Source organism: Petromyzon marinus, chromosome 7 (assembly GCF_048934315.1).
Source record: "Petromyzon marinus isolate PM22_M1 ecotype Great Lakes invasive population chromosome 7, UKy_Petmar_22M1.pri1.0, whole genome shotgun sequence".
In the NCBI taxonomy this organism is placed as follows: Eukaryota; Metazoa; Chordata; class Hyperoartia; order Petromyzontiformes; family Petromyzontidae; genus Petromyzon; species Petromyzon marinus.
This window is the reverse complement of record NC_133673.1, coordinates 13379209-13402806: the sequence shown is the minus strand read 5'-3', so window position 1 is coordinate 13402806 and position 23598 is coordinate 13379209. Positions and strand designations below refer to the sequence as shown.

The window sequence follows — 23598 nt, the reverse complement described above, 5'->3', positions numbered from 1 at the left end:
TGAAATAGTTTTAGTGGGTGATCTAAATTGGAATTGGCTAAACCCGCCGGCCGTGGCCACAAATTTTGCAGATGAATTTAATCTGTTTCAATTAATAAATGTCCCCACAAGACCCAACCTAAAAATCCGGAACAGTCATCTCTGCTTGACGTCCTACTGACAAATGCCCCTCACAATTTCACACTGACTGGTGTTCTGGGTAATAACCTTAGTGATCACTCCTTCATTTTTGGGGTGAGATCATCAGCCAGACCCAAAGCCCCCCCCCAAATTGGTTGAGAAGCACTCTATGAGACACTTCAGCACTCAGGCATTTACTAATTATGTGCTTCACTCGGATATTGACAAGGTCTGTGATATCCCCAACCTGACTACGGCTTGGGAGACCTTCAGGTACACGTTTCTCCAAATTCTTAAGAAACATGCTCCGTTGGTTAGATTTAAAACTAAAGGCAACCGCCCACCATGGTTTGATCCTTTGATTACAAAGCTCATGAAAACTAGGGACAAGGCATGTGCTCAGAAAAGTAATTTGGTCTATGACTGGCTAGAATACAGGATTTTAAGGAATAGATGCGTCAAAAAAATACGGCATGCAAAAAATGCCTACTTTTCCTCCACTCTCCTGGAATCACATGGAAATTCCACGATTTTCTGGAAAACAATGGTGCTGCTCCTAATGTTTTAGAGATGGCAATTCTCAAATGTATCGAAAAGGCATCCAAAACAGACAATCTGCCCGAAATGGGGAATATTTTTCAGCTCCCCAAAAAATAGTTGACAATTTTAACCTTCATTTTCCTGAAGCTGGTAATCTTTTTTATAATGTATTGGGAGTCACCCCTGCTCATGCAAATTCCTACACACCTGTCCAAACATTAAACGAATTTAGTTTCCAGCCAATCCATGAAAGTAATGTTCTGAAACAACTGTCCTACCTCAAAGGGTCCTCCTCTACCGGAGCAGATAGTATTCCCGTCTTTGCTCTACTAACTGTTGGTCACCTAATATACAAACCTATAGCCCATATGTTTCAACCTATCCATCAAAGGAGCATCAGTTCCTCTAGAATGGAAACATTCCTATGTCCATAATAAAGGTTTTTGGGTTAGATCGCGTTTATTTATAAATGTGTCGTAACCCTCCACCACCCGACACGGCCAATCAGCAAAGATAAGTGTCACGTTGACAAAAGACAAATAATTCACTACTTCAGCCCACCGGTGTGTTGAAGAGTTAATCCACATTTACAGTTTGAGTACGACGTTTCGCTGGTAAATACTTCCAGCATCATCGGGCAATTCGCCAGAATGGTAAAGCCCTCGCTTGCTCCCGGTTTTATATAGAGCAGAAGAGTGACGTCATCACTTAACTCATCAGGTGCAGTGATTAGAGGCGGAGGGGGGGGGGTAATGTAATTATATAATCGATTAGTAATCAGTCATTGGTTATGATTAGTAATGAGTTGTAGATTAGTAATTCTTTAAATCAAAATGTAATGTGTATTATTTAATAATACGCTTCCAGGCCGCACTGAGCCGGTAGCTGTCAGAGCGATTAAAGTTATTCTTGTTCCTCTCAATTTCAATGGATTCTCTAATTAGTCTTTGCCAGTAATAATTAGTTTTACACACCACTGCAACATTGTCAAAATCAATTGAGTGTCCTTGTTGACAAGCATGTTCTGCCACTGCCGACAGTTGTGTTTGAGATAATTTAATATTTCTCTGATGTTCTTTTAGTCTTACGCTGATGTTACGTCCCGTCTGCCCAATGTAGCAGCTGCCACATGAACAATTAATCCGATATACACCTTCTGTTGATAGTTTAGGTAATGCGTCTTTAGTGCAAGATACTAGTTTTTGAATTTTGTGTACTGTACCAAATCTTACTGTAATGTTTTGCTTTTGCAAAACGCGGGCTAATTTGTCAGTTCATAACCAATGACTGATTACTAATCGATTATATAATTACATTACCCCCCCCCTCCGCCTCTAATCACTGCACCTGATGAGTTAAGTGATGACGTCACTCTTCTGCTCTATATAAAACCGGGAGCAAGCGAGGGCTTTACCATTCTGGCGAATTGCCCGATGATGCTGGAAGTATTTACCAGCGAAACGTCGTACTCAAACTGTAAATGTGGATTAACTCTTCAACACACCGGTGGGCTGAAGTAGTGAATTATTTGTCTTTTGTCAACGTGACACTTATCTTTGCTGATTGGCCGTGTCGGGTGGTGGAGGGTTACGACACATTTATAAATAAACGCGATCTAACCCAAAAACCTTTATTATGAATAATATTGGTCGCGAAAGCCTACGTGTTAAACTGATTCCTATGTCCGTCCACTTCACAAAGGGGGCCCTAAAGATGATCCAAATAACTACCGACCTATCTCAATTTTGTCCCTGTTGATGAAAATTTTTGAAAAATTCTTGACCTACCAAATTAGCAGTTTCCTGTCCACCAACAATCTACTACATCTAAAACAATCTGGGTTCCGAAAAAAATACAGCACCACATCTGCTGCATTAGACTCTCTGAATCACATTTACAGTAGCCTTGATAATAATCAGTACTGTGCCTGTCTTTTTCTAAACCTGTCCAAAGCTTTTGCTACAGTAGACCACAACACCCTGCTTAGTAAACTAAGTTGCCTCGGTTTTTCCGAAAATGCATTAAATGGTTACAAAATACCTCTTTTCTCGCACCCAAACTGTATTCACAGATGGTTGGAGGTCAAACAGTGTTAAGGTAACAAAAGGGGTTCCACAGGGTTCCATCCTCGGCCCCCTTTTGTTCTCTCTTTATGTCAATGACTTGGGCGCTGACCTGGATCATTCCAGGGTAAATCTTTTTGCAGATGACACGATACTGATTACTGCTGGCCGCTCTCCGGATGACGTGATTGCTAAGCTACAGGGTGATTTCAACAAACTACAACATCAGCTAGTTGCTCTTAAACTAGTCCTGACTAACTCCAAAACCAAGGTGCTATGCTTCTCACCAGGACTAAAGCAGGAAGTTACTTTTACCCAATTACATTCCTTAAATAATTATCAAATAGAGCAAGTCAAGATCTATAAGTATCTTGGGGTCATCCTGGATTCCAAACTGAATTTTGAAGATCACATTGATTATATTGGTACAAAGACAAAATAAAAATTGGTTTTCTGTATCGACACAAGCACTGCTTCCCCCCAATGTTCCGTTTGGAATTTATAAAAGCTACCATACTGCCTCTACTTGACTACTGTGACATCGTGTTTAAATCAGCCCCAAGTACTGTACTGAAGAAGCTTGATTCCATCTATCACTCGGCCTTAAGATTTACATTGAACTACCCATATAGGACTCACCACTGTGATCTCTACATTGGGTCAAACTTAACATCTCTTAATGTTCGACGCAGACTACCTGCTGGATCTCCTCTCTGTTTCAAAGAACAAATTTGACCTCAGGCTCATTTACCAGCTTCACATTCCCTATTGCCGTACAAAAACTGGAGGAAGGGCCTTTGCTATTGATGCCTCCAGGGTCTGGAATGCTATTGCCAATAAACTGCAACTTAAATCGCTACCAATGAGATCTTCTCTCAAAACTGCTCTAGAGGAGTTGTACACCCCTAGCTGCCACTGCTATTCATTGGCGTAAAATAAAATAAAATGTTTCGCTCCGGATGACGCTGCAAAGTATTATCTGTATTTTGATTTAGCGTGCTGATCTTAAAGGTGCATTTAAAAATGTGATACTCCGACTGATGCTTCTGTTGTTGTGGAGTAACTCATGCAGCCAGCTATGGCTCTAGGGTTTGGTGTTACATGTTATTTATGTAGTTTATTGTAAAAATTCGGTCACAGTCCCAAAAAAACTGAAACTGAAAAAAAACATTGACCCCATTTGCTGCTGTGTGTCTGTGTCCGCACGTGTCACGTTGCGGGCAGGCTGTGCACAGGATGCGAGCAGGGCCCAGGTTTCCGGATCCGGTTCTCCGAGTTCCTGCTGCGTCTGGGCGTGGACCCCCGGCCCGGCGACTTTGCCGGGGTCAGCTCGCGTCTGCACAGCGAAAGCAACGCGCGCGAGGTCAAGAGGCAGGCCGACCTGTCTGCGAGGTTGGAAGTTACAATTGCACGGACTTGCTGGGAATAATTCGTCACTGTGTTATTTCATCGTGTTTTTTTTTTTAAATGCTAGGCTGGACAGTGGAGATGCAATAAGATAGCGATGGTGGCTCAGAGGTCAGAGTGCTGAGCTGGCACCGCTGAGATTCTGTGTTGGAATCCATGCTACCGCCTGTGATTAATCCGGGTTCTCAAATCTGCTGGCCTCAGCCTGGTCACCAATGACTGCATTGAAACATTGGTTTTGCACTTTGACAACATTTCAGCTCTGAGATAACAAGCGTTACTCACATATGCAGAGCGAGTGGGAAAGCACGGAGCAGAAGTCACTTTTATGGGACCTGAGAGGTGGCTCTGTGATATCTTCTTTCTGTGGCCCCTTCCCTCATATGGAGTGTTGCAATGCTCTGTTAGAGATACGAATAGATGCGTCATCTCATGACATGAGGCAATAGCACAAGCGGGATAAAATTGGGGCAAAGCACTTGTTTTAATGGAAAGGGGCTTGACCATCATTTTACGTTGTCAAACTAAGCTGGGCAGCACTTTGTAAGCATTTCTGTGGCTTATGGAGGTCTTATTTTGGCACCTCCGGTTGGCTACGTACAGCGCGAAAAAGGTTCAACACACACATTATGGAATTGCGCATCCCATCGATGTACTGGCTGCGCACGTTGCTCAGACTGGAGCTGATCGAGGGCGAGGCGAGGAAGCTGACAGGCGCGCTACCCCTGCGGGAGGTGCTCGTCCGGCTCAGGGACCACGTGGCGCAGCGCGACACCACGCTGCACCAGAGCTTCGCACGCCACGACCGGCGGGGCGAAGGCCGCGTGTCCCATTTCGACTTCCGCCAGGTGCCCTCCCGCCAGCCCGTCTTCAGGCCCACTAAATTTGTCCACCAACAGCGCGGTAGAGGAAAATGTTAAGCTTTCTTTTCGTACAATTCCCTGCCCCTCGTTCAAGTCCAGACTTAACAGCTGTCATTCTTCCTCTGTCTATGACTGACTGGCTCTTTGTTTACAACGTAAATATATTAACACCAGAGTCTTGACGTCTGGTTGAATCTACACTCACCGCATACATGCACATTTTATTTAGTGTAAATTATATATTACATGCAAATATTCAGGAGACATTTCTGTATTGGTAAATTTCACGTGTTGACAAAACAGTAATGTTAATTAAACCAGCTTTCTGATTGGTGAATGCCTGTCATAATGCACTTTGGCGACAGGGGTTGGTGTGTCACAGAGATTTGTGAAATGCTCATATTGCTGGGCTGCAAGGTGCCCAGCCGATAGCAGTACAGCAAATTGGGTTCAAGATTCAATGCATCTTTTAAACCATTGTTTGTAACCACTTCATATAAGCGATTTTTGTTCAGATGCTCTGGTTTACTCCCACATGAAAAACATTCTCGATAATTGAATTATTCTAACGGACAAATGCAGGACTCTGAGGCTGTCCGATATATATAAATAACACTCGGCGAAGACCGCGGGGCCGGCCCAGGACACGCTGGCAGAATTATGTCACTCGGCTGGCCTGGGAACGCCTGGGAATTCCCCAGGAAGAGCTACAGTATGTCGCCAGGGAAAGGGAGGTCTGGACCGTCCTACTCAATACGCTGCCGCCACGACCCTCACCAGGACAAGCGGATTGAGGAACGGACAAACACACTTTACTATAATCGCGAAAAATATTTGTGTATTCAAAAAGGAGTTGAAAATTCGATTTAGTTTAGGTGACTCGCCTTTTCGGTAATGTTATTACGTTAAATAGCAAGGAATCATTGTGGCTTTATCGTTTGCTTCATTCTGAGTGGTGTGCAGATCCTGCAGGAATGTGGCATGATAATGGAAGATGACCAATTTAATGCACTACTGCAGAGACTGGGATTTACCAACGGCAGCATAACCTACTCGGACTTTGTTGCATGCTTTGATGGTGAGTCCTTTTGTCTTTGTCATGAAATGCACACACTTAAACAAGCATGACCAGTGGTAACAATTCAACATTCTTATGGCAGGGTCAAGTATGTCTATCGGGCTGCCACTGTTCACTTACTTTAAGGTAGTACTAATTTAATTGACTCTGGAGGGATGAAGGGTTGTACTGCCTTGGAAGCTACTCATCAGTTGATTAAACAAAACTGTTCTTAAACATGTCAATCTTCAAGTCTCTATCTTTGGGAAGTATTTTTTATTTGCCATTACATAATTCCACACTTAGTTCAGCTGCGTACTTCCATGTTCTCTCCTAGGTATTTACATATTCGTAAGTGTCATGGCAGCAGTTGGAGCCGAGCATTATTGTTTATTTAAAAAAAAAATCATCATCTGTTCATTGCAGACCGTCGCATCCACGGGCCAGGCGAGCAGCTCCTGCTCTCGCCCAATCACCGCGTTGCTGAGGCCTCCAGACAGCACTCCCGTGCCGAGGATTGCCACGCGGCACTGCCTGACAAGCTACGGCAGGTCTACACGGTACGGCCATTCCTTCCTTCCGGTGTCCCGGCAGATTTCAGTTTGATTGGCAGCGCAGTCAAACAAACTGAAATCCAGAATCAGAATCTGTATTTAGACTGGTGGAATCCGATGAGCTGTGAAACTTTTTATCCACAAACGTCCAGTATGGGCAGGTCAGCAAGTTACAACTGCAAGCAATACAAAAACACGATGGGAATGCAAAGTACAGAAAATGGTAAGCAAGTCACTAAATATAAGTAAATGAATTAACTATATAAGTCTGAACCCACACTGGCCGGCGTGGTGAATTATGGTCGAACAAAGCATCGTGACACGACACGGCGTGCGGAGGCCCTCATCCGGCAGCACATTGACAAAGGGCTCTAACATTGTCATTGTCATAAGGTGAAGGTTGACTGTGATGGGACAAGTGCAGTCAGTCAAGGGCTCACATTCATTGTTCTCAAGCTGTCCAGTGGGTGTCACTGCTGGCCAATGGACTTCACTGTGCTGGCCAGTGGTCGATCGCACAGAGGTGGAGCAATTGCGGGATTGTGTGACAGGAGAAATCCGATGAGCTATGAAGCTCTTTTCACAGATGTCCGGTAGGGGCAGGTCAGAAGGTTACAGGAACAGACAATACAACAACACAAAAGGGGTGCAAAGTACAGGAAAGGTAAGTAAATCACTTAAAATAAATACGTAAAATAGATCAAGTATATAAGTTCAAATTGCATAAGCACACGAAGTCACAATGTTGGACAAGGCAGCAAAACAACAGCAAAAACAGTCCCAGATCACACCAAGACAACACACAGTCCCTCCATAAAATTGCACGTGAAAATTCAACTATCACAGCCCAGCGGGTTTGTGGGTTTATAATAATAATAATACAATTTAATATAGCATCACTCATGCAAAACTGCATCTAACAACACTGTACAAGACAACAGCAAAATAAATATATTAATATATTGGACCTCGCAAAAAAAGGCACAATTCAAAACGACGTTTTCCACGACCCTTCGCCTGGACCGCCACACCTGGCTGCACGTGTGCGCGGGCGTCCCTGCTGCCTCGAGCGGCATGGGCACACGAGTGGCTCTCACTTCGCAGGACCTGCGCTCGGCGTTCAACAAGGCGGACGGCGACAGGGACGGGGCGGTGACGGCCGGCGACCTCCGCCGCCTCCTGGAGACTCTGCACTTCTCCCTCACGGACGGAGAGTTTGGCCGGCTGCTCGGCATGCTGGGGTTGAACGAGCGCTCGCGGCTCAGCTACGGCGACTTCCTGCAGACGTTCGACCCGCCCACGCAAGAAGGCGAGCCACGCTGGCTCGAGGCGGGCGCACGAATGTACGTGTTGCGTTTCCGTTTGCGGCATTGTGGGTAGAAACAACAGGGCATTGTTGTCATCGTCATCGAACAAAAGCAGATGACAACTATGAAAGTGTCACATTGAGGTTACATGATGCGCTTTCCCCAAAGCTATTCAGAGTGACGTTGATAGATGTTTTCTAGATACAGAGGCATAATTATACATTGAGAGAAAATGAAGACATCATCATTACATTACGTAAATTTGTTTCATTAGGACTGTATTACTGCTCGTATTACTCCCGCTAAGTTTTTAATTAAACAAAGCATCCACGAAACCCTCGTTTCCACCCGTCTCTTTTCATCAACAGCATGGAAATTAAAGACCCTTCGGAGATGGCTTGTGAACAGGCTCATCAGTATCTTGTCAGCCGTGCTCGCAAGAGCTGGAAGGATGTCTCACAGGCAAGTGGCGCACCCATTCATCAATGCAGCCACTTGGAGATAATCAACACATCATAATCTTTCACATTCAGACATGGAAACTAATCAAAGTGATCCATGCTGGTCATACATTTATGGAAAGTGCCATATGCTTTGCAAGATAATGGATCTGTGCTTTGGTTGCATTCATCGAAAGCAAGCCACAAAACGGTGTCCATTCCTCAATTAGAAGTCAACTGTTTTGCTCAAGATACATGCATTGAAGCATGCCTGTGAGAATTCATGATTTATAATGTGTACAAATTATATGTACATATTGCACAAACAAATAGACACTTTTTTGCCCGTATTGAAATGGCTGTATGCCGTATGGACATGAAAACTAAATTTCCCTGACAAGAAAACAGGTAAACCGAATGGGTTGACAGGTATGCATTTGCAAACCTGGTAAAGTGAGACGAAACAAATGTGTGAAAATACAAACGAGACGGTGAATATGAGACAAACATAATAATGTATAATTGAATCGATTCACGACCTCAACTTGTGACAACTCATCGTAGCTGTTGAATCAGTGCATGCCTAGCTCACAATCAGAATCTTTATTTATACCGGTGGAATCCGAGGAGCTATAAAGCTGTTTTTCACAGATGTCCAGTCGGGGTGAGTCAAAGTTATAACAACCAAAGTACAAAAACATGATAGGAGTGCAGATTATAGAAAAGGTAAGCAAATCACAATAAAATATATATTAAAAAAATTTACCAGAAAAAGACCAGTTAAACGTGCCACTCACACATTGACGAATTAACGTGTCCACATTGTGACCGGTGTGAACGGATGCAGGCGTTTCGTGACTATGATGAGAACGGTGACCGCGTGGTGCAGAAGAGCGAGCTCCGGACCCTGCTGTTCCGCTACATGCTGCCGCTCACCAGCCACGACTTCGACAGCCTCTGGGCCAGGTGCGATGGCACTCAGTGAGCCTTGGGAAAAATACCCATCTGATAACTACACTCTTGATAACTACAATAATAATAAGAATTAATTAATTGATGAAAGGGAACTAAAACAGTTATTGTGCACACAGCATAGGTTAAATTGCCCTTTGTCAATCCACTGCTGAATTATAAGAGAAGTGCTGATGACAGATATGATTATGATTTTGCTGATACTCATGCTGCTGATGATTATGATGTTTGGAATGGTGTTTGTGCTGGTGGTGGTTGTAAGTGCACTGCCCTGCGAGCCTGGCAATCAGAGTTTAATTTTCATCCATGGCTAACGTCAGTCGAGAATACCTGAACAGGTCCTGGGCCTACCCTATGTCGACTGAGCTTTAAATTAGTACATGGTGGGTTATGTATGCATCAGCATTGGGGACACAAAGACGGCCAGGCGTGTTTTCCGGGCCACACCCTGTGCGCCGTGCCCGACCTCAATAGTTGCTACTCCCGAACAGCACTCGCCCCAACAGTCAGTTGAAGGCTATAATGGGGCAATCGTGTGTCTTCGGAGAAGGTACGACCCAGACGGCCACGGGGTCATCTCGGAGCAGGAGCTGGCACAGCTCCTGGATGTGGCGAGACCGCCCACCGGCGTGGACAAGGGCCCGAGTGCACGCATCGCCGAGCAGAACCAAGCGACGCTGGCGACGCTGGCCGAGGGTCAGCGCGAGCGGCGGTGCGAGCTGGCGGGCCAGCAGGCGCGCCGGGGCGCCTTCTACAACCTGGAGCAACTCGCGCAGGAGATCAAGTGAGATGAGCAACGACGCAGACGATCCTCGCCACCACCATCATTGCGGCGGTCTACCAGCGATGCGTTGGCACGGGCCCGACCGCACAAACGACCAGTAATGGACTGGGACCAAAAATCGACCCAGGCATTTGTAAAAACAGCGGCCCAAATTGCCGTGCGATCTCATTGGCCTATTTGGGCTGCTCCAAAAAATTAATGGCCCGGTGAGGAGGAATCTTTGCGGTTGCCGAATACGGGACTTAATACCAACTGAGAGTGTAATTGAGCAATTTTTTCCATCACATTTGCCATTAGCCCACACAGATCGGCCCACTGGCCCTCGGAATGGACCGGCCCACTGGGCATTTGCCCAGACTGCCGTACGGCCAGTTCGGGCCTGCCCACAACTGGAGTAGTTCGCCTTTAAGCAGCAGTCCTCCACATGTTTATTACAATGCAATGGAATCTACTGCAATGTAATGAAAGCTGAGCCTATGACCAAACCACCAAGAATGTACCTGATCACATATTTCAGAGGCGAAGCAGGTTTTAGCATTTTTCGTAAAACAGATGTTATAGGCTGCTGCAGGACAGCAGATGGCAGTGGTGCAAAATCCATTGTTGCACTCTACTTGTAAGCTCCCATTGTTTGTGCTCCTCACCTTCACCAACCTGCACTGACCAAGGTGATGAGGTATGGTCAAGTAACTTCCATGACCCTCACGGCATGGGGAGGTCGTTGTACGGCAATGGATTGGCAAAGGGGCTTGTCACATGCGCTTGGAAAGCTGAAACTTTGGTGTTTAGTTTGTTGTCCTTACCCCTCACCTTCGATTAGCACGGTTGGCTACGTACGGCGCAAAAGAAGTTCAACGTACATACCCACAAACCTTGGCACGGCACACATCACGCATATAAATGCGCGCTCCCACACTCAGGCACTGTCACGTACACCCACGTATGTGCACGGTGGTCAGAATTAACTGACGCGCAGACGCTTTCGTCGAACTTGAGGGCCGAGATAAACGAAATCCGGTGCACACGTGCGGAACGCCGACCACACGAGTGAAAACTGAAGGTGCTATTATGGCGGCAGCTATAATTAAATTGTTCTCAAGTTAAGACTCTAATTGCACTGGATCCCTTATGGCTCTGCCATCGCTTGTTGCGTCCACCCTCATCCCACGTTTAAAAAAAAAAACCTCTCAGATGCCATTGGGCCAGCGGGCATGCACTCTTTGCTTTTGACACTCATCGATGTGTCGCATACAAAAAAGCACAAATTTAAGGCATTTAAAATATATATTTATCAGAGAAATACCTATGGCGGCTCAGAGATTCAAATGAAAGTATAAAATTTATGCAAAATAGTAAATAGCCATCTGGAAAATATTTTCATGGTGGGATTACATTTATTGTAAAGCTGCACAAAAAAACAGTGCCCTCTAATCATGGGGCGCATAGAGGAAATGTCTTTCTCTCTCTCTCTCTCGTCTCCCTTCCACAGAGACAAGTTCCGCGACAAATACTCAGACTTTGGGGCGGCGTTTGCCCGGGCCGACCGGGACAAGGATGGCTTCGTGACGGAGGACGATTTGCGGCACATGCTGTGTGAACACAACTACTCTCTGGACCGCGAGCAGTTTGAGCAGCTCCTAGGAAAGTACGTTCACCAGCTTTTGGTACCTTTTTATTTTAAAAAATTCCCCCCCCCCCGCCCAATTTGATTGTGATTGTGCTCTCGGCACGATGTCATGAGAAAGGGTATCCAATTCAGAACCGTCGCAGAGCGGCGATAAATTTATAATGGTGATAGATCTTTTTATATTCGCACATTGACAGGCACACTTTTTCACATGGGATATAAATTATATATATAATGTTCATCACATGACAGTAACATTTATATTAATGAAATTCTTACTGCTGCATATATGTAGCTAATTTAAGTAAAACTAAAAAAAAACGAAACCTCATGTAATGGTTCATTCATGTTCATTCATCAAGCCAGTATTCCGCTGTTCCGGTTCAGTGCCCTGACCCCTGAGCCACAGACCCCCATCTCGTCCTGTACTTGTTAACCCTGGCAAGCAGTCGTAGAGGAATGTACCTTAACAACCAAGCATGATCCCCAACTTGATTTTAATGGCCATGGCCGTCAACTATCCCCCTTAATTAGCAGTGTATTATATTATCAACCTCTTGTTATTTCAGTAGCCAGCTATTGGCCTACAGGCTACAGCCTCCGAGTGGCATCCTACGCCTCCCCTAAATGTGCAACTTTCCGCTGCCACCGCTAAAACAAGTGAATTACACGCAGGTAATTTGCGAAGGGGTTGGAGGGAGTGCAATTGATTGGTGCAAGTTGGCAGCATTCCCAAACCTCCCTCCCACGGAAACACTCGATGCGGGGCCAGTTTACGGTAGATTGTGACTGACCGCTGATAACCACTTAGCGGGTGGGTGTGAGGCCAACTGGGGCATTTTGAGAGGATGAAAGCAAGGCTGGTGCGATCACACCGTGTGATCCTTGGCAACAAGACAATCACAGAAATCAAAACGTGCTGCGTGCCAAAGCCAACTACCCCAGCCCATTCAACAAGTATTTGATCCCCTGCTGATTTTGTACGTTTGCCCGCTGACAAATAAATGATTAGTCTATAATTTTAATGGTAGGTTTATTTGAACAGTGACAGACAGAATAACAACAGAAAAATCCAGAAAAACGCATGGCAAAAATGTTATAAATTGATTTGCATTTTAATGAGGGAAATAAGTATTTGACCCCTCTGCAAAACATGACTTAGTACTTGGTGGAAAAACCCTTGTTGGCAATCACAGAGGTCAGACGTTTCTTGTAGTTGACCTTCTGCAGACCTTCTCCAAGTCATTAAGGTTTTGAGGCTGGCGTTTGGCAACTCGAACCTTCAGCTCCCTCCGCAGATATTCTATGGGATTAAGGTCTGGAGACTGGCTAGGCCACTCCAGGACCTTAATGTGCTTCTTCTTGAGCCACTCCTTTGTTGCCTTGGCCGTGTGTTTTGGGTCATTGTCATGCTGGAATACCCATCCACGACCAATTTTCAATGCCCTGGCTGAGGGAAGGAGGTTCTCACCCAAGATTTGACGGTACATGGCCCCGTCCATCGTCCCTTTGATGCGGTGAAGTTGTCCTGTCCCCTTAGCAGAAAAACACCCCCAAAGAATAATGTTACCACCTCCATGTTTGACGGTGGGGATGGTGTTCTTGGGGTCATAGGCAGCATTCCTCCTCATCCAAACACGGCGAGTTGAGTTGATGCCAAAGAGCTCCATTTGGGTCTCATCTGACCACAACACTTTCACCCAGTTGTCCTCTGAATCATTCAGATGTTAATTGGCAAACTTCAGACGGGCATGTATATGTGCTTTCTTGAGCAGGGGGACCTTGCGGGCGCTGCAGGATTTCAGTCCTTCACAGCGTAGTGTGTTACCAATTGTTTTCTTGGTGACTATGGTCCCAGCTGCCTTGAGATCATTGACAAGATCCTCCCGTGTAGTTCTGGGCTGATTCCTCACCGTTCTCATGATCATTGCAACTCCACGAGGTGAGATCTTGCATGGAGCCCCAGGCCGAGGGAGATTGACAGTTCTTTTGTGTTTCTTCCATTTGCGAATAATCGCACCAACTGTTGTCACCTTTCGATTTAAAGCTTTCGTGACTGCAAGGATTCATCTTCTTTGGTTCTTTCGGTAAAGTCACCTAGAATGAGAATAAAATAATAAATTGAAAAATAAAATAACACAATAATATTCTCACGACGTTTCGGCCACAACACAAGCGGCCTTCATCAGGTGAAGGGACGAGACTGTCTGGAGGACAGCGCTGGAGGTGTCCTCCAGACAGTCCCGTCCCTTCACCTGATGAAGGCCGCTTGTGTTGTGGCTGAAACGTTGTGAGAATATTATTGTGTTATTTTATTTCATCAATTTATTATTTTATTCTCATTCTATGTGACTTTACCGAAAGAACCAAAGAAGATGTTGTCACCTTCTCACCAAGCTGCTTGGCAATGGTTTTGTAGCCCATTCCAGCCTTGTGTAGGTCTACAATCTTGTCCCTGACATCCTTGGAGAGCTCTTTGGTCTTGGCCATGGTGGAGAGTTTGGAATCTGATTGATTGATTGCTTCTGTGGACAGGTGTCTTTTATACAGGTAACAAGCTGAGATTAAGAGCACTCCCTTTAAGATTGTGCTCCTAATCTCAGCTCGTTACCTGTATAAAAGACACCTGGGAGCCAGAAATCTTTCTGATTCAGAGGGGGTCATATACTTATTTCCCTCATTAAAATGCAAATCAATTTATAACATTTTTGACATGCGTTTTTCTGGATTTTGTTGTTGTTATTCTGTCTCTCACTGTTCAAATAAACCTTCCATTAAAATTATAGACTGATCATTTCTTTGTCAGTGGGCAAACGTACAAAATCAGCAGGGGATAAAATACTTTTTCCCTCACTGTAACTTGTCGGAAACAAATTGATCAATAAAACCAGAGCTTAACTTCAGTCAGAAATGTCTGCACCCGGCACACCACATTAAAGCTTCACTCTCGCTATGGCTGTAGCTACGAGTGACATGCCTAATCCAGTCTTCTAGCGACCCACAAAATATCCAGTCAGAATTAGTCCCCGGACAAATCCCAATGCCACGAAACCCCGTGGCGGGATCTTCATTGATGGGGCGTAGTACAACATACCCCCGAGCTGCCACGGCTAAACCGCTGCCTGTTTCACTTTCCCAAGGCTGGGGATACCAACGGAGGGGAGTCGCCTCTCTTATGCCGACTTCCTGCGAGCCGTGGACGACGGGAGGGCCTCTCGGTACGGAGTGCGGCCCTCCAAGCCGTGCGGCGGGAATGCGACCCAGAGGCTGAGCCCCGAGGGTGCTCTGGCCTTCCTGCGGGAGAAGGTCCCGTCGCTGCTTGCGGTCCTGCAGAAGGTGTGGCTTACAAATGCAAGCCAGTGTTTCGTGGGGGATTTGCTTGTTGTGATGCGGTAGAATAGCAGTAAGCGCGCTGCGCCACGAACCCGGAAACCCGAGTTTGATTCCCGCTCACGGCCAACACCAGTGACGATTACCTGAACCGGTCCTGTGCCTCCCCTAGATCGACTTAGTCTCAAATGAGTACCTGGTGCGATGTGGAAATATTGCCACTAGGGATACAAAGGTGGTCGGGCGTGGTGCTGGCCACTCACCCCCTCATGTGCTGTGCCGGCCTTCATAGGTGCTTGCTAACAGCACTTGCTCCAACAGTCTGTTAAGGCTATACGGGGGGTCTTTGATATACAGTGAGGGAAAAAAAGTATTTGATCCCCTGCCAATTTTGTACGTTTGCCCACTGACAAAGAAATGATCAGTCTATAATTTTAATGGTAGGTTTATTTAAACAGTGAGAGACAGAATAACAATAACAAAAATCCAGAAAAACGCATGTCAAAAATGTTATAAATTGATTTGCATTTTAATGAGGGAAATAAGTATTTGACCCCCTCTCAATCAGAAAGATTTCTGGCTCCCAGGTGTCTTTATACAGGTAACGAGCTGAGATTAGGAGCACACTCTTAAAGGGAGTGCTCCTAATCTCAGCTTGTTACCTGTATAAAGGACACCTGTCCACAGAAGCAATCAACCAATCAAATTCGAAACTCTCCACCATGGCCAAAACCAAAGAGCTCTCCAAGAATGTCAGGGACAAGATTGTAGACCTACACAAGGCTGGAATGGGCTACAAGACCATTGCCAAGCAGCTTGGTGAGAAGGTGACAACAGTTGGTGCAATTATTTGCAAATGGAAAAAACACAAAATAACTGTCAATCTCCCTCGGCCTGGGGCTCCATGCAAGATCTCACGTCGTGGAGTTGCAGTGATCATGAGAACGGTGAGGAATCAGCCCAGAACTACACGGGAGGATCTTGTCAATGATCTCAAGGCAGCTGGGACCATAGTCACCAAGAAAACAATTGGTAACACACTACGCCGTGAAGGACTGAAATCCTGCAGCGCCCGCAAGGTCCCCCTGCTCAAGAAAGCACATATACATGCCCGTCTGAAGTTTGCCAATGAACATCTGAATGATTCAGAGGACAACTGGGTGAAAGTGTTGTGGTCAGATGAGACCAAAATGGAGCTCTTTGGCATCAACTCAACTCGCCGTGTTTGGTGGAGGAGGAATGCTGCCTATGACCCCAAGAACACCATCCCCACCGTCAAACATGGAGGTGGAAACATTATTCTTTGGGGGTGTTTTTCTGCTAAGGGGACAGGACAACTTCACCGCATCAAAGGGACGATGGACGGGGCCATGTATCGTCAAATCTTGGGTGAGAACCTCCTTCCCTCAGCCAAGGCATTGAAAATGGGTCGTGGATGGGTATTCCAGCATGACAATGACCCAAAACACACGGCCAAGGCAACAAAGGAGTGGCTCAAGAAGAAGCACATTAAGTTCCTGGAGTGGCCTAGCCAGCCTCCAGACCTTAATCCCATAGTAAATCTGTGGAGGGAGCTGAAGGTTCGAGTTGCCAAACGTCAGCTTCGAAACCTTAATGACTTGGAGAAGATCTGCAAAGAGGAGTGGGACAAAATCCCTCCTGAGATGTGTGCAAACCTGGTGGCCAACCACAAGAAACGTCTTACCTCTGTGATTGCCAACAAGGGTTTTGCCACCAAGTACTAAGTCATGTTTTGCAGAGGGGTCAAATACTTATTTCCCTCATTAAATTGCAAATCAATTTGTAACATTTTTGACATGCGTTTTTCTGGATTTTGTTGTTATTCTGTCTCTCACTGTTCAAATAAACCTACCATTAAAATTGTAGACTGATAATTTCTTTGTCAGTGGGCAAACGTACAAAATCAGCAGGGGATCAAATACTTTTTTCCCTCACTGTATACGTGTACATGCAAAGCTATTTGTCAATTCACTTCTGGATGAGGGACTCCCCACGGCGTGCAGGTGAGGGGGGTTATTTGACCATACTTTACCACGCTGGTCAGTGTGGGTTGTATTTTTGTTGTAACATTCTGACCCGCCCCTACTGGACACCTGTGAAAAAGAGCTTCATAGCTCATCGGATTTCTCCAGGATAAATAAAGATTATGAGTATGACGAAATTTAAAAGTGGTTGCCCTCCGGATAGACTCCCCACATACGGTATATGAATCAGAAATTTCCCACACTGGCCCAGGGCCGTAAACAGGAGTTAGGCACCTCAGCATTCTCCCACAAATGCTTGCTTCAGTGGGACATTGACTTGGGGCGACACAGTGGCGAGATGTTAACTACCTCGCCTAGTATACAGGAGTTTGTGGGTTCTATCCCGACCCTGACCCCTGCTGTATATTTGGAGTTTGAATTTTCTCCCTGTGGTCACATGGATTTTTCTCCGGGTCCGTCGTTTTTTCCCTCCACATTTAGAAACGTGCGTTTAGAGTATTTTGCTGCGATAAATGTCCACGTGATAAGCCACTTCGTTGAGCTATCATTTGTGGCCAGGTTGAAAAATAGCTATATAGCTCCAGTGGGCCATACCTGGTAAAATAAAAATTGTTTAGTTCAATTTTAGTAAAAAAAATTACGGCCTTAGCACATACAATCTTAGCTCACCTAACATTCACAACTGAATTGAAAACTCACTTCTAATTTGAAAACTAATTTCTTGAGAACTGCATTTTGTGTTCAGTTTGTTGTCCTTTCCCCGCATGTCCAATTAGCACGGTTGGCTACATACATTGTGCGAAAGAAGTGCAACATGCATAAATACGTGAAGATCTATCATGTAAATGCACATTAAAGTAATGTACACACAATTGGAAACTATTCTAATGCTATTTCATATACTGAAAAAAAAAAGACCGCGAGCGACCGAAGGTTGAGTAATTTGAGGACGGACGCGTTACCCGGATGTCCCCGTGCACCAATGCAGGCCTTCAGCGCCTTCGACAAATCCCAGAGGGGCCTGGTGAAGGAGGAGGAGTTCCGCCGAGTCCTGGACAACTTCTGCCTGAAGCTCGACGGGCCGCAGTTCCAGCACCTGCTCAAGAGGCTCAAGCGTGGCGGCGATGGCACCGTCGACTGGCAGGATTTTCTGGAGGCTTTCAGTCTCCTGTCCGACAAGGCGAGCGGTCATAACACCATCTCTCTGCGATTTGCCCAATCGAGGAAAAACATTGACGTGATTAAAATAAGGGCAGACAGAGGAGCCCTGGTGGTAAGAGTATTGAGCCCAGGCCCATTGAGGCTCTGGGTTCAAATGGTGATTAAATGAGAGTCATGAGTATAGTGAGTGGATGGTCTCAGCCTCGTCACCAATGACAATTTTAATTGTTACTTAATTTGGCAAAAATTACAGTTCTTAGAATGAAATATTTAGGTGAAATTGACATTCATTTAAACTATTTTCATGGTATATTAAATGTGTGCCCCCTGCTGTGGATAAATATATATGAACGTGATTCTTGAAGTTATCCTGTGACATTATCTTCTGGGGCCAATATCCAACAGATTGGTGCACTGCTTGCTGTGATCATTCAAAATGGCAAGCAGTTAATCTCATGAAATGATGCGGATAGCACATTTGGAATCGAATTGGTCTCTCTCCATTCCGATGTGGTGGGGGGAGGCGGGGGGAGGTGGTACGACGCTAAACCACTCCGGCGTCACGTTCGCATTCATCGCCTAACGCGGCCGCCGTTCGCACCGTTCCCTGCCCCCCCCGACAGACGGAGGGCGCGGACTGGCAACGCGAGGTCGCGCGGGCGGCCCTAGCCGGGCACCGCGGCGCCGGCGATCATGCGCTGTCCGCGGGCGGGGTGCTCCGTCGGCTGCGCGACGTGGTGTCGGCGCGCTTCTACGCGGTGGCGCGCGCGCTGGTGTGCGCCGACCTCCCAGGGGTCGGCAGGCTCACACGGGAGCAGTTCCGTCAGGTCGTGCATCGCCACTTCCTGCGCCTCTCCGACAAGCAGGTGCTCACAACAGTGCCCAGAGCTGTGCGCTTCGTGAAAGAGTCAGTGTGCCCCGCTACAGAACTGAAACCGTGGACTTTGAGAACCATGAAGGTGTCGCTAGCTAGGTCCGGAACGATGATTGAAGCACCGATGAAAATTGATCCTTGGCCAAAACGATACGTGCATCGCCCATCAATCAATTATGTTGCATTGTTAAATCATGTCTATATAGCACCCACTATATATGTCCAACTAAAGGAAAGGACATCTATGCATTTACACACCATTTTTTGCAAGTAAATGGACTTAGAACAAAATAAATTAAAATAAATATTATTCAGTTGTGTACATTTCCCCAACTTCTTTTTGGAAATCCATCAACTGCTGTCTCTGTAGATTAACTTATTGGGTGATGTTAGACCAGTCTGCTTGTTCTGTTAACTCCTCGTCCAACAACGAAAGGTACCATTGCTCCTTGTTACAGTTCGAAGAGCTGTGGGCACAGCTGCCAGTGGATGAGTGCGACAAGCTGGACTACCGCGAGTTTCTGAAGAGGTTCTGCGATGGTACCGCGTTGCCGGCAGCCGCGTTCACCTCATCAGCTCCCCCTGGAATGCTGACGCAGAGTGTCGGGGCCATAGGCCAGAATGGGTGTACTGCCCCAGCAGCAGCTTCAGCAGCAGCAGCAGTTCCAGCAGCAGCAGGAGTAGCCCACAACGGCGCAACCGCAATGAAGAGCAGACCGAAAACGACTGCGTCCTGCCTTCTGACACGATCCCAGGTGCGTGTGTGCCTTGCATTCGATGGGGAGCGGTGGTGTAGCAGTTAGCGCAGTGCGCTGCGAACCCGACCACCCGAGTTCGATTCCCGCTCACGACCAACAAAAGTGACGATTATCTGAACAAAAACAGGGTCCAACATCCCCTTGTCGACTCATGAAACAGCTGTCATATGAACAGCTTTGGGCATTCACAAGTAAATTACAATTGATACTATAAAATGCAAAAACAATTATCTTGGCATTTTTCCCACTCACGTGGGGGTCTGCCTTCCTGGTTCTCTCACTCAACTCATTCCTGTCCTGGGCCATCATCTCCACGTCCAGTCCCTCGCATCCCGGTGCACCACTTCGATCCACCTCTTTCTATGCCTGCCTCTCCGTTTCCACCCTTACGCTTCCGCGTTCATCGCCTTTCCTCCGATGTGGTTCTTCTCTCTGCTTCACGACATCTCCCGGCCACCCGAGGTTACTTTCATTCAGGTCGTCTGAGATGGGCCAACCCCTCTTTGCCTTCTTCCTGAACACACGCACGGACACGCGCAAAGCACACACCCGAGCCTAAGATGGACATCGCCTATCATCGCACGCACACACGCACGCACTTGCGACGTTTCCCACCGCAGTCGCTGAACACGGGCCACCGGCCGGCCTCCGTGGCGGGGAGCGTGCGCGGTGGCACGGCGCGCGCGGTCCGTTCGACTCCGCTCGTGGATTGCGAGGCCCTCGAGAGCAGGCTGCGAGAGCGAGTAAGCCGCCGCTGGCAGGAGATCCTGCGCGAGTGCCGTCTCAAGGACCCCACGGCGAGTGGGGAAATCGGCGCCAACGACCTCCTGGGTAGGTTTCCGCCTTGCCCGGCAGATCGTGTTGGTCACAGGGGGAACTCCCACGTTGCATGGGTGTGGCTGGGAAGAAGGATATCTTGCAATACGGGAAGACAGGAGAACTGCATGTAAATGCATTGTTCTGGAGTTGTGTATTATTACACAACGAACAAACACTGAGAATGTTATACCTCTTTTGGACATCTGAGCTGTGCCAGCATGGGGCCAACACAGCACAGGTGGTTTTCCACTGGCAGTTTATTGAGCTTTGCCAAAACCGAACTGTGCTATGCTGGCCTCATAAAACATTTGAATCTGGCCCAGGTCCAAGCCGTGCTAGGGGCAGGAGATATTTCTTATTTGCGTTGTGCCTTTATTTGTAATGCTGCGCTCGGTGACGTGCAGGCGTGCTGCGCACCTTCGACGTGTGGCTGAGCGAGGACGAGCTTGCGGGACTCGCCTCCAAGTTTGCGGCACACAGCACGGGCCACGTAGCGTACCGCGCATTCCTTCGCCACCTGGTGCTGACGCTGCGTCCACGCCAGCATGGCCTCCTGCAGCGCCAGCGTCTGCAGCAGCCATCGTTCACGGTGGGGCCCTGGCCGTGCGCTTGGCGCGGCCGCGGCGCCTCCACGGCACACAGACCCAGGGCCAACAGCAACGACGACAACACGTCTCCTCCTGCAAAGGAGCGCCGCTGTGGCGAGATTATTATTTTTCATGCCCTGGTAGCGAGATGCCTGCATACCAGGCGAGGGAGTTATTAAAAATAATTAAAATTAAGAAAAATGTGAAACTTCAAATCTCATCAATTGTCTTCTTACTATCCGGGACACTGTTGTTCCAGTGCCCAACCAGGCTGCTATTATTATTTAACTTAAAACACCGTGAGCCACCAAACTGAACGGCGAGATAATTTTTTTAGCAATTTTAATTGCAGTTACTAGAACGCCATCGATCTGGGCGAGTACGGGAAGGTGCATTTTCCCACACCTCTGCACCCAACGAATAGAACGGTTGTACGTATGTTTGTATGTTGAACTTCTATCGCACCGTACATAGCCACCCGTGCTAGTTGGAGGTGCGGGGAAGGACAACAAACTAAACACAAAGAGCAGTTCTAAAGAAATTAATTTTCAATCTAAATGATTTTAAAGTGTATAGCTCTAGTGACTTCCTAATATTGGAAGGAAGAGCATTATAAATGGCCGCCGAAGCGCATCTGCAAGCGCGTGATGCGGTGACCAACTTTGTTCGATGGCTAGCCAAAAGCCTCTGCGAGAATTACCGGTTGGCTGCATATGGTGCGAAAGAAGTTCAGCATACATACACACGTACATACAAACTGTGCACGTTACGAATGTGTGCGCCCAGCCCGGTGGCACGGCGCCCAACGACGCGTTCCTGGAGGCCATGCTGCACCTCCGTGAGCAGGTGCTGCCCAACTGGAGGCCGATGCGACGTGCCTTCCGCGCTGTTGATCCTAGCGCCAGCGGCTTCCTCTCCGCCCCCGACTTCCGCCAGGTATGGTCGACCTACTCACCTGAGCGACTGGTGCTCAGAGGGAGGGCCAGTCGCACGATGGCAGAGAGAGAAAAAATTATTGCATTGACAATTGTGCAAAAATGTGTTTCATTTTCCCGATAAGGATCAGCGAACACAGCCCTTCTTACTTCTAGGAATGTAATGTTTTTGTAAAAAAAAAGTAAATTTTTATTACGTTAATGTTTTCGTTTTGTAATTTCTTTTGAAAATAAGAAAGTCAAGTTTATTAGACCAATATTCTGTTTGGAAAAACTGGAATTTTCACATTTTTTGTCATGGGTTTTGAAGATAGCGCCTATAGTGGCTGGATATAATGTGGTGTAGCAGTGCGGCAGTGGTGAGTGCTCGAGTTCGTATCCCAGCCATGGTTAACATCAGTGGCCAACGATATCTGAATTGATCTCGGACTTCCACCACACCAACCCGCACTAACCAGTGTGATGAAGTATGGTCAAACAATCTCCCATGACGGACATGGTGTGCCGAGGTATTTATACTGTGGAATAAGACAGGATTGTATCAACAATATTTTAAAATTATAATTTGGCCATACTGTTTAGTTGAATTTGGGTAAATGGATGACAATATACGTGAATGTATGTGTCACGCATCCGTTATACGTGTGAATGTTGTGCACCGTTGTTGTGACAGGTGCTGAAACAATTCGCCATCAACCTGACGGAGGATGAGTTCTTTCAGATTCTCAACTATTACGACGGGCAGCTGCACAACCGCGTGCCGTACAACGCCTTCCTGCGGACGTTCCTCGTCTAGCTGGGCCGCCCACGGGGGGCCATCGCTCGCCCCCCACCACGGTGGCAGACTTGGTGGGCGGGCGATCATGCGATTGAGAAGCTGAAGTGGCCCAGTCACACGTGAGAGGTCGTTTCGAGCTTACATCCGTAAGGCCACTGGACACGAGGAGCTATTGTCCGGTCGTGCTTGATACGTTTCATTTCCATTCGCAAGTTCATCCGTTAATTTTGTTGCGATAAAAATATGCCCTGATTTTTTGCCGTTCATTTAGAGAGGAGAAAAACGAAGAAGAAAAAAAGCCTATCATTTCGCGAATTCAGAATTATAAGAGTGCTACAATATTTTTTTATAACAATGTAATGTATTATTACATTGGAAAGTAACTTTTCTAGATACCGTATGCTGTGAAATGCTAAGGGAGACACGGTAATATAGTCAGCAATTTGGAAATTATTTATGTTTATGTGTGAAGGTGACTTAATTCAGTCTTGAAAATGTCTGCTTTGTTTGAAAGATGTTAATACATTTCTTTGAAAATGCTAAATTGTTTGATATGTCTTTAAAATAATATATGGAAATACAGATTGCTTTTATTTAATAAACTGATTTTAATTTA

The 23598-nt window shown here is 46.5% G+C and overlaps 1 protein-coding gene across 2 annotated transcripts in view; it reads left to right on the top strand.

Moving 5' to 3' along the window:
• The window catches only part of EFCAB6 (EF-hand calcium binding domain 6), a 43062-nt gene extending 19464 nt beyond the window's left edge, over nt 1-23598 (top strand). For both annotated transcript variants that reach the window (XM_032949211.2, XM_032949212.2), the window contains 17 exons: nt 3948-4115; nt 4807-4978; nt 5957-6071; nt 6477-6610; nt 7709-7947; nt 8280-8373; nt 9199-9317; nt 9874-10107; nt 11597-11752; nt 14875-15070; nt 18059-18250; nt 18855-19097; nt 19564-19860; nt 20484-20694; nt 21087-21271; nt 22056-22205; nt 22878-23598. In XM_032949211.2, the coding sequence (XP_032805102.2) occupies nt 3948-4115; nt 4807-4978; nt 5957-6071; nt 6477-6610; nt 7709-7947; nt 8280-8373; nt 9199-9317; nt 9874-10107; nt 11597-11752; nt 14875-15070; nt 18059-18250; nt 18855-19097; nt 19564-19860; nt 20484-20694; nt 21087-21271; nt 22056-22205; nt 22878-23000 (3028 nt within the window). In that variant the 3' untranslated portion in view covers nt 23001-23598. The remainder of the gene's footprint in view (nt 1-3947; nt 4116-4806; nt 4979-5956; nt 6072-6476; nt 6611-7708; nt 7948-8279; nt 8374-9198; nt 9318-9873; nt 10108-11596; nt 11753-14874; nt 15071-18058; nt 18251-18854; nt 19098-19563; nt 19861-20483; nt 20695-21086; nt 21272-22055; nt 22206-22877) is intronic.